The 11630-nt window shown below is 39.7% G+C and overlaps 1 protein-coding gene across 2 annotated transcripts in view; it reads right to left on the bottom strand.

The window, feature by feature from the left end:
* Window positions 1–11630, bottom strand: part of HMGXB3 (HMG box domain containing 3) — a 53756-nt gene that overhangs the window by 32760 nt on the left and 9366 nt on the right. For both annotated transcript variants that reach the window (XM_011931545.1, XM_011931546.1), the window contains exons 5-7: window positions 9849–10346; window positions 8170–8268; window positions 1885–2016 (exon numbers count right to left, since the gene is read on the bottom strand). In XM_011931545.1, coding sequence (XP_011786935.1) covers window positions 1885–2016; window positions 8170–8268; window positions 9849–10346 — 729 coding nt within the window. The remainder of the gene's footprint in view (window positions 1–1884; window positions 2017–8169; window positions 8269–9848; window positions 10347–11630) is intronic.

Here is an 11630-nt window from a genome sequence, read left to right as displayed (position 1 = left end):
AAAAAAAAAAAAAAAAAGTTATTTCAGTCAAAGTGGAAAGAAACCACACATACAAGAAATGAAAAAGCCAAAGTAAAAATAGCCTGCAGGAGGGACAAGCCCACAACGATCACTGACAGTCTTTCACGCACAAGCGCAGGAAATATGGTCATTTAAGAGACCTGCTTTGCATCAGTCAAGAAAGGCCAAGGCAAATTCTGACTACTATGCAGTTCAATCTCCCTACTGCAGCTAGAGAACTGCCTTTTTGGGGAATACACTGGGAATACACTGATGGCTTCACAGAAGCACATCAGAGAAGATGGCACAAGAGCTTTACAAAACCTCCTGTGAGACATTAGCACTAGGTCCTTCCTGACCCTAGAAGTGACAACATGAAGAGCAATAGTAGGGCTAATAATTACATTGATGTCTATCATGATGATAGCAGGGCACTCACTGAAGATCTAATGTATACCAGAAACGGTGCCATTTAGTCTATATGGATAATCTTATGTGACCCTGCTAACATCCCTAATGAAGTAGGTACTACCTTCCATTTACAGATGAGACAAAACTTAAATCCAGAACAGATATAGATGTCTTGACCAAGATTACATAGTTAGAAACCTTGGGAAGTAGGGGTCTGAACTGAGGTAGCTAACTCCAGAATTGTGTTCTCAATTATCCTGTTCTGTCTCCTGGAATTGGTGCTACCCTGAACTTAGCCAGAAGCAAAAACACTCATCCAGAGGGCAAGTCACCATCCCAGTATTTGTCAAAGAGATGTGAAAATTGCCCTGGAGAAATTTAAAGTATGCTGCTATAAGGTTTTTCTACACATATATGTTTGGACTATGCTGAGTTAAACATGTGATAATCACAATCCCAACCTAAGCAATTTTCACTAAAATAATGTCCTCTCTTTCCTTTTCTACCCACCCAAATTCTGTTGATTCTTCAAGACTCTCTCTCTTCTATAAAACCTTCCCTGTCTGTCCCAGGCCTTACAAATGTCTCTCCTCTCTGAACGAGGTGAGAATTTACTGCCTATTCCGCCCATTTTAGCCCTTAAAATGTATAGTTTCATATAAAAATGTGGCAAGTATGTATGTTTTATCTAGTGTGCACCAAGCATACACAGGTGACAGCATGTTAAACGCAACTTCAAAAGGGCACAGCTGTGATGCTCATTTATTTCTTCAATGTCTTCTATGGGCAAAGGCTGTGGGGGATACCAAGGTCATTAAGGAACTCATAATGTAACATAAACAGAAACACTGTTAACTGGCGATGAGTGTTAAATAAAAATGTTAAAGACACAGATATAGACATCTATATATATAGATAAGGGGATGACAGAAATAAGTAAATAAACATGGTGTAGTAGTTCATGGAAATTATGAAACAGGTAATATTTTTGAAGAATATTTAAAGGCATGATATGTTAAATTTAAAAAAGTAAAATATTATAGTATTGGAGATATCCACGAAAAAATAGAAAAAAAGGGAAAACAGTGGCTCACAGTGCTGTAATCCCAGCACTTTCGGAGGCCGAGATAGGAGATAGTTTGAGGCCAGAGCAACAGAGCAAGACCCCATCTCTATTTGAAAAAGAGGGAAAGAAGAAATAAACAGATACAGAACTTATTCACAGAAAAAAGACTGGAACGAAGTACACCAAAATGTTAATAACGGCTTTTCTTTGGATGGTATATGAGTTTGGATAACAATTTATTTTTCTTGTGTTATTTTTTAAACAAACTATATACAATGGAAATGATTTACTTGTATAGTCAGACAGTAAAAACAAATGTTAACTTTTTAAAAATCACCTGTTCCTAATGGCAAACAGAAAGCCTACTCTGTGAGGCTTCCAAAGCAGCAACAGCCAATGGACCTTACCTTTGGAATCCACTTCCCTCCTAGGAAGTTACCACAGGTAGGGCACTTAGGTGGCTTGTGCCTGGTGACATATGTAAAGGAGCACCCTGGGCTGGTGCATGTCCCATGGCCCCGGCGGGTATATGTAGTGGTCTGTAAATAAAGAGTACATCAGAATCAATAGAACAATCCAACCTGTCTCAGACTCAGATGACCACTATAACCACAGCCAACACCAGGAGGTCACGAGCTTATGGGAGGATAACCAATTCATAATCCTACCATAAAAGGTCAGTGTTGGAAAGGTACTACAACACAACAAATTCACTTTTTAGAAATGGAGAAACTAAGTTCAAATGGGGAAAGACAATTGCCCAAAGTTACAGTTAGGTACCAGAAGAATGAAGAAAGTGATAGTTGCTATGCATTGAGCTAGGCACCACACAGTGCTAAACACTTTATCAATATGTCATTTAATACTCTCAGCAATTGTATTAAGTATGTATTATTACTACTGAGGTTTAAATGCTTTGCCTCATATCATCAATCAAGGGCAGAGCTAGACCTAGAACCCAGATTTCTCTATTCTTGGTCCAACATTCCTTCTATGCATCCAGCTGCACCCTCTGGCTCTAAATACTTCAAAGAATTTGCTTCATCTTCTTCTTCAGACAACTAAGGACTTGGGATTCAGAATAAAAATAGATCCATGGTCACTGAAAAAATAAGGGCAATTCAGGATTCAAAAATAAGGGCAATTCAGGATTCAAAAATAAGGGCAATTCAGGGTATAAGCCAGGCCCATCCTTTGATACTCAACAGAATGTAGTTATTTGCATATTAATATATATAGCCACTGGCTCTTATCATCTCCACTGATCTCCCTTTGAGCAAAATGTATTACAATGGGTTATTATATTTCAGCTACAAATAGAAATGACTCATTCATTAGTCATGCTTCACTTCTAGATTAAAGCTGGAAAAAAACCCATTTCTCTGTCAGATTTGTTCTGTCACATACGAATGTTTACTCAGCTATTAATCCCAGCTTCCCTAGTCCAGCCGAAAAGCAAAAAACTCCATTGGGGAAACACCAAACTACCATTAGCTACCTCTGCAAGGAAGCCTAAGGAAAAAGCAATTATGACAGTGGTATTAAGTCAAGGATGAGTGTGAAGTCGTATGGCACCAAAAGAGAGAAAGACCAAGATTTGGGTTCCAATTTTGCCACTAATACACTGGATGACCTGGTGGTAAGGGACCTTAACTCTTGGGCCCTGAGTTTCTTCCTCTGTAAAATCACCTGTTTTTCCTATTTTATAGGCGTGTCTTGCTGAGAAAGTGACATAAGGAATGAGAAAACATTCACTTAGATTGACTATTAATACTGGAATATAAAACATCTCTGATCCTTTCTCAGGTTGTGGCCAATGTATAATTCTCATTCCGAACACCTCAAGAAAGCAGAGTAAAAATTTAAGATAAGTTAGTTTTATAAGTAAATTACCATGAACTTGGGAATATTCCTTAACAGTAGGCTAGAGAAATGACTTTAGGAAAAAAATTGCTAATGTTCAAGGATGATGTCTCAGTCCTAAGTATTAATCATAAAACACTTTTCTAGAAGTGCTTGGCTGACATTTATTAGAGAAATGTAATTTCTCTAATAATAATAAATGTTCTAAATGAAAGAACAGTAATTTCCAGGAGAATAAAGACTCAGGAGAAACAAGCAGTTTCGCCATGAGTCAAAGCTACAGGCTGTTCCTATTTTAAAATATTGCAGCTTTCTTATCTACAACATATTGTTTATCTGCAGCAGACATTTTTGAAGATAAAATAAACTGGTAAGTTAAAAATATGTACTTGAGCCCTAAAGAAACTACTAAAATAACCAAAACAAAGTCAATAGCTAATAAGCCACTAAGAGAAAGAAAACAGATCCATAAAAAATAATCACATCAGAAGAAGGCAGAACAGATGAGACAAATAGCAAGATAATAGATCTAAATGTAACCATATCAATAATCATATTAAATATTAATGGCTTACACAATATCTTTTAAAGACAGAGACCGTCAGAGGGTCTTGCTTTTATATTCAAACTATATGCTATCTACACAAAGCAGAACAAAACAAAAACACTTTATGAAGATATAAATTAGTTAAAAGGATGGAAAAATAAATTTATTGATATAACAATAATTTTTAAAAGCTAGACATTAGACAAAGTAGATTTCAGAGCAAAGATTACTAGAGATAAAGGTCATTTCGTAATAACACAGGGGTCAATTTATCAAGAGGGCACAACAATCCTAGATGCTTACATACTTCACAATAGAGTCAAAATTCATGACACAAAAATTAAGAGAACTGTAAGAAATAGACAAATCTACAAGGATAGTTAGATGTCACCTCCTTTTTTTTTTTTGGAGAATCTCAGTCTGTTGCTTAGGCTACACAGTGCAGTGGCACGATCACAGTTGGAGTATCCTCCAACTCCTGGGCCCAAGCAATCCTCCCACCTCAGCCTTTTTTTTGTAGAGATGGGGTCTCCCTGCCTTGCCCAGGCTGGTCTTGAACTCCTGGGCTCAAGCAATCCTTCTGCTTCAGTCTCTCAAAGTGCTAGGATTACAGGCACATATCACCATGCCTGGCCAGATGCTTTCTCTTATAACTGATAGAACAAGTAAACAAAATCAGTAAGGATATAAAAGGGTTGAACATTATCAATCAATTTGACCTAATTAGATATGTATAGAACATTCCACCCAATAGCAGACTATGCATTCTCTTCAAGTGTACATAACATTTATCGAGACAGACCACATTCTGGGCCGTAAGACAAGCCTCAATAAATTTAAAGGGATTCAGTTTATATAAATCAAAAAGGTCAGGCCACAGTGGTATTAAATTATAAATCAATAACAGAAAGATATCTGGAAAATCCCCAAATATTTGGAGAGTAAATAATAGCTTCTAAATATCTCATTGGTCAAAGATGTAAATTAGAAAGTATTTGAATTGAATGAAAATGAAAACACACCATATCAGAATTTGTGGAATGCCACTAAAGCAGTGCTTAGAGGGAAATTCATAGCAGTAAGCACCTACATTAGAAAAGAAAGAAAGAGCTGGGCACGGTGGCTCATACCTGTAATTCCAACACTTTCGGAGGCTAAGGCAGGAGGATTGCCTGAGCCCAGGAGTTCTAAGACCAGCCTGGGCAACACAGAGAGACCCCCGTCTCTGCAAATAATTTAAAACAATTAGCTGGGTATATTGGTGTACACCTGTGGTCCCAGCTACTTGAGAGGCTGGGGCAGGCAGGTCAATCCCGGGAAGTCAAGGATGCAGTGAGCCATGATTGTGCCACTGTACTCTAGTGTGGGCAACAGAGTGAAACCTTATCTACCAAAAAAAAAAAAAAAAAGAGAAAAGAAAAGAAAGGTTTTGAATCAATGACATCAGCTTCTACCTTAAAAAACTAGAAAAAGAACAAATGAGAACTATTGGGGCAGTGAAGAATACACGTGACCATGGACATCAGCTGGATAATGACTGATGTCGTGCCCTGCTCACCTTTGAGGTCCTGCTGGTTCACAGATTGGATGGCCGCAATACATTCTCCTATATTTCCATATTTGTCCCCCTTTGGCTTTTGTTACTAACTTTAATGGTCACAACATTTAGGTGAAAAGGGGGCAATCATTAGTGGTTTGGTATTCGCAGAGACTTCTGTCAATTTCTGCTTGAAATTTTCCCACTTTTAAGAGAATATGGAAACATTTCATACATTCTCCATCAGGAAGATAGTGAAGGTGCTGAAGAAACATCGGTTCCAGAAGCTCCAAAAATTGCTCCAGTGTTTGGAAGGAAGATCAGGTAGTCTTAATCCAGAGCCCCGGGAAATACGTTCCCCCACCTCCCAAGTTAAATATTGGTATGCCAGATTAAACTCCTAGAGAGGGCCCATACACAGACTCCATCTTGCCTTTGCCTTTTGTTCATTCATACCAAACCTGGAAATGGAAACAGGCTCCAAACACCGTCATCTCATGCCCTGTTTGAGACTGATGCCTCATCAGCATGCATCATAGATGGAGATTGTTTCAGTACGTGGGTGTGTGTGGTGTGTACCTGGGTAAGAGAACTTGCTTTCCACGTTCGTGCTTTAGATGTAGCTGGGGACAGTAAGTTGAATTGTTATAGTAGGTCCTCAAAAGGAATAACTACACAGTGGTTTTCTTTAAAGTGCTACTGTACCTATCAAAAGTATTGTTTAGAAAGTATTTTTATACACTGCTAGTACAAAATTGTATTTCAGATTGTGCCTGTTAAGACATAATAGCAAATGTAAAGAGTTCTCTCTGTTCATAAACCTCATAGTTTATAAACAAACTGCATATTGTCTATTGCAGATGTCTTTAAAGATTGCACAAAACAGTATGTGCCTGGTGTGGAGCTTACCAAAGTACTAGGCATGAACACAGGGACTGCAAATCCCATGGGGTGCTAATATTTAGGTGTTAGTAATCGAGGTCTGTGCTGTGTGAAGTCTCTGGTAGTATCCGTTAGTAGAGGGAGGAGTCACTGCCCTTGCAAACTTGTGACATGCTCCAGTGTAGTACCAGGCCATAAAGTTACACTGTTGTTTAGCATCCTGAATTTTTCCACACAGGTAGTAACCGTCCAGAAACAACCAAAATAAGCAACAAGTGGTTTGTCCATTTCTAAGAATCTTAGAATATTAGTTGGCTGTAATGTAAAGCATTACTTGTCATTGGAAAGCTGGAGAGAGTGGCCTTAACCAGAAGTGGCCAACAGAATCAGGTATTATTTTAAGGTCTAAACTTTTTCATCTGTCAGCAATAGGGGAACAACAGTCCAAATTATCTTTGTAGATCAGTACAGTGTTTATTACAGGGTAATAAGGGAATGTTATGAACAACTTTATATATTTTTAAAATTGGGCTTGCAGTTAAAAACCTTCTGACAAAGAAAATTCCAGGCCCAGATGACTTCACTGGTAATACTACCATTTAAGGAAAAGAACTGAGGTGGAGAAAATATTTCCCAAGTCATTTTAAGAGGCAAGCATTACCCTGATACAAAAAGCGGACAGACTGTACAAGGAAATTCTGAGCCAAATTCTGAGCAAAATTTTTAGCAAATCAAATCCAACAATCTGTGAGAGGGATAATACATCATTGTCAAATGGGGTTTGTCCCAGGAATACAAGGGTGGTTTAAAATTTGAATAATAGTGAAGTTCACCACCTTAACCAACTTCTGGAAAATTCTTATAATACTCTCAATAGACACAGAAAAAGCATTTGACAAAATCCAACATCCATTCCTGATAAAAACTCTCAGAAAATTAGGAATAGAGGGAACTCTTAAACATGATAAAGGGCATGTAGGAAAAACCTATAGTTAATATACTTAATGAGGAAGGACTGAATCCTTTCCTCCTTACATGAGGACAAGGCAAAGATGTCTGCTCTTACAACTTCTATTCAGCATTGTACCAGAAGTCCTAGACAATATTATAAGGCAAGAAAAAGAAAGAAGGAATTCAAATCAGAAAGGAGATATAAAACTGTCATTACATGTAGACAGCATGATTAACTATGTAGAAAATTCAACAGCACCTACAAAAGTTACCAGAACTAATAAGTGAGTTAAGCAAAGTTGCAGAATACAAGCCCAATATACAAAGCAATCAACTGTATTACGAGGTATTAGCTGTAGGCAATCAGATATTGAAAATTTTCTTAAAATGCCATTTATAATAGTGTCAGAAAAAGAGAAAGAGTTAGGGATAAATCTCAGCCCCAATGCTGAAAAAAATATCAACTGGGAATCAAGAAACTAGAATCCAGTCTGACTTGTGTTGTAACCTTGAACAAGTCCCTTCTCTCCTCTGGGTCCTTTTCCTAATCTGTACGATCACAGTATTGAATTAGATCATCAGCTGCTCATTTTCCTAAATCATGTACACTTATGAAAATTTTGTAGAAGTCATGGAAACTATTCCAGGAAAAAGGTTTGTATAAAACTTGAGGTGAGTTCATGGATCCCATGGAGATCTATCTACAACCCCTCACCCCCATTAAGAGCATATGGACCACATAATCTCTGAAACCTTTGCCAGTTCTCACATCCTGAGGTTCTAATACTTTTAGAAATCCACTTGGTCCTACAACTGGTAGCTCAGAAAGAAAAAAAAAAAAAAACAAATCTACATAGAAAAAAATGCTTATGACACCCTAATTGCCATCAATCCCCCACACACAGTACTGACCAGTTTGATGGAGGTGGGGTTCTCCACAACTGAGTAGGCAGGCAGAGGCAACATGATGAACTGTGTGGCTGGTGCAGAGGAGCTACTCTCACTGGAATCCTACGGGCAACGAAGAGGACAGTTTCACTGAAACAGAGTAAACACCCAGGCCACTCGACACTGGAAGCCTGGATTAAGTTTAATAACAGACAGTGTACTCATCCCAGTGTGCTTATCAAAAGGAATGAATTTATGATGATCTCAAAAAGTTTAATTAAGAACAAAGAGAAAACTATTACCCCAGGAAATGTGCTATCTTTATTTTACAGATGAGAAAACTGAGGTTCTAAGAGATTTAGGACTTCGAAGATCACATAAGCAGTTAGTAAGAGAATCCAATTCTAACCCTTTCAAGTGTTCTTAGCACCCTATTTACCTGCTTTAAACAGGCTAGTGGTGGCCAGGTGCAGTGGCTCACGCCTGTTAATCCCAGCATTTTGGGAGGCTGAGGTGAGTGGATCACTCGAGGTCAGGAGTTCAAGACCAGCCTGGCCAACGTGGTGAAGCCCTGTCTCTACTAAAAAAAAAAAAAAATACAAAAATTAGCCAGGCGTGGTTGCGCACGCTTGTAATCACAGCTACTTGGAGGCCAAGGCAGGAGAAACGCTTGAACCCGGGAGGTGGAGGTTGCAGTGAGCTGAGATCTCGCCACTGTATTCCAGCCTGGGCGACAAGAGCAAAACTCCGTCTCAAAAAACAACAACAAAAACAGGCTAGTTGCACACTTCATTATCATAAACAGCACTGAGGTAACAAATAAGGATTTAGGCCTGGGACAGATTGCAGGGGTACTTGTTCTCTTCTGCCCAGGCCATAGGGCTACAGAAAGATTCCCATCGCTGAGAATGCCATCCTCTCCAAGGTTATAGAGGGCAGGTTATATATTATACTACCGCATGGTAGCAGTTTCTCTCCACTTCCACTTCTAGATGAGGTTGTTGGGATCGCTAAAAGTGCTGCTTTCCCTTCAGCTGAGAATGACACTTACGCCACTGTGGAAACTTGGTTCCTCTTTCTCAGATATGAGTCCCATCAACCTGGCCTTGAAGATAACCTTTTTCTTCCTACCCCATCTGAACCCAGGAAGACCTTGGTACAGGTCTTGTGTGAAAATTCTTGTACACTGCTCAAGGTGCCATTGTTTGCTGAAATAGTCTTCAGGGAGCCAGTGTGGTGGCACAAGCCTATAATCCTGGCTACTTGGGAGGCTGAGGCAGGAGGACTGCTTAAGCCCAGGAATGCAAGACCAGCTTGGGCAACAGAGTGACATCCCACTTCAAGAAAAGGAAGCAGTCTTCAGAAAACAAAACCCTGACTGATACTAAATTGCCTAACAGATCCTAGCTTTGACTCATGAATAACTCAAATACAATTTGCAGCTTTCTTGCTAATGTAGCTTATGAACCACCTCACGTGAAGAAAATTCTGGCTAAGCTGGGTAGAGTTGGTAAGAGTGCCTGAGAAATTCCAAAGAACTCTGGAGTGAGCGCAGGGGCAAGAAACATTCAAACTGCAGTATCAGTAGAAGCGCCACATCAGTGTTCTTGATTACCACTGCTCTGGAATCACACTGCATGGTGCTAGCTGCCCTTTAAGTAACTCTAGACAAAGCCAAAGACACCAGTACCAAAGCCACTTACCCTCATGACTGTTACCACTGATACACTCTCTCCAACCTGGGGGTGGGGCACAGCCAGGCTTCCAGTGGGGAGGTCTGCTGAGCCATTCACCAAGGTCTCTTCAATTACCAGGCTTGTCTGGTAAGGTTGGTGGCTCTCTCCTACTTCCAGGGAAGCATCCTCTAGGAGCACATCCTGGTTGAGGATCTCTGAGGTGGCAATCTCCTGTACAGCACCTGACTGGGTAAGGGCTCCCACCTCCTCAGCCAGGGCCTCCACAGCCAGGCACTGCTCTGCCATGCCTGCATGGCTGGGCACTGTCTCCGGGGCAGTGTTGGACACAAGAGGAGGTCCTTTCGGGGACATCTGGTTCTGAGCCACACACAGCTCTAGCTGAGGGCAGCTCCGGTCCTCCTGCAGGCTGCTCTTGGGGATGATGATATAATCTGAGCGTGGGAGGATCTTGCGGAAACCTGGGATGTCCGGAACCACAGCAGTCAGTGCAGAGAGCTTAGAGTTCTGAAGATGAGGAAGCCAGGAAGGGGGAGACAAGCAAAGTTAAATGGACTAAGACCACGTGGAGATATATACATACATACATACATATATATATATGTGTGTGTGTGTATGTAAGACCTTTTTTCTCCCCCCTCCGCTGCAAAAGGGACTGGAAAAACTCTACTCTCTTGACCTAATTCAGATAAGGTCAGCCCCTGTCAACAGCAGTGTCATCTTCATTTGAATCACACTTTAGCCAATGTACCTTATTCACTCAATCACACGGGAAACAGCATAGACTGAACTCTGGAAACGGCACTGGTCTTGCCATATGAAACTGTGAGCTGGAACCTGAGGTCTAGAATAGCCTTGAGCAAATCCTTTCCCCTCCTGAGGCCTCAGCTGCCCCATCTGTAAAACAAGGGAGCTGAATCTGGCAATTTATGAGTTCCTTTTGAGCTCTGACACTTTAGGATTCCAAAGTAGCATAAGATTCAAACCTTAGAATGTATAACGCTCAATAAAAACCCAAAAAGCATAAAATACAAGTTAACAGGCTAAGATGAAACTCAAGGCGGCAAGTAAGCATTCTGACTTCACTGGTTTTCCCCAGACTTACAAAGAAGAAGATGAACAGATCACAAAGCTAAGGGGCTTCATGAGAAGCCTTCATGAGAGAAAGTATATATAGAAGGGGTTATGTGATAAGGTCCTGAATACACTAAGGAAAAAAATGTGAAAACTAACAATGACCCAATATCTTCAGGTTTAGAAAATGTTTTCAAACACATTATCTGATGTTATCTTAAAAACAACACTATTACGTTAGATAAGATTATTATTCCCATTTAACAAATGACAAAATTTAGGATAAAACTCAGGGAGGTAAACTTTCCCTAAACACACAATTAGTAAGCAGTAAAGCTGGGACTCCAGGCCAGGTATTCTAAGTATCAAGCCCAGGTACTGAAAAGCACAGCCCTGAATGGCTAATTGGCACCAAGAAAAAGTCATTTATGTTTTATTTTTTCAATTTACAGGCACCCAATAAAGAAAACAGAAAAGTTCAAAGTGAACAAATAAGTGAGACCTGAAATTAAACAGAACAAAAAAATAATTTCAGAAGTATCTTTTAAAAGGAACACTAAAGTCAACTACAAAAGGATTCTTCAATAAATCAAAAGCAAGAAGTCGATGAGACTACTTAAGGCATAAAGGAAGCACTCAGAAATGAAAAGTTAAAAGCAGCACTCAGATGAAACATAAAAGCAGATGGAATGAATCTTTTATGGAGCCTTTATTGGA

This window comes from Colobus angolensis, unplaced genomic scaffold, assembly GCF_000951035.1.
Source record: "Colobus angolensis palliatus isolate OR3802 unplaced genomic scaffold, Cang.pa_1.0 Scaffold90, whole genome shotgun sequence".
Lineage (NCBI taxonomy): Eukaryota > Metazoa > Chordata > Mammalia > Primates > Cercopithecidae > Colobus > Colobus angolensis.
Note: the sequence above shows the minus strand (reverse complement) of the source record. Positions and strands in the feature narration are given on the sequence as shown.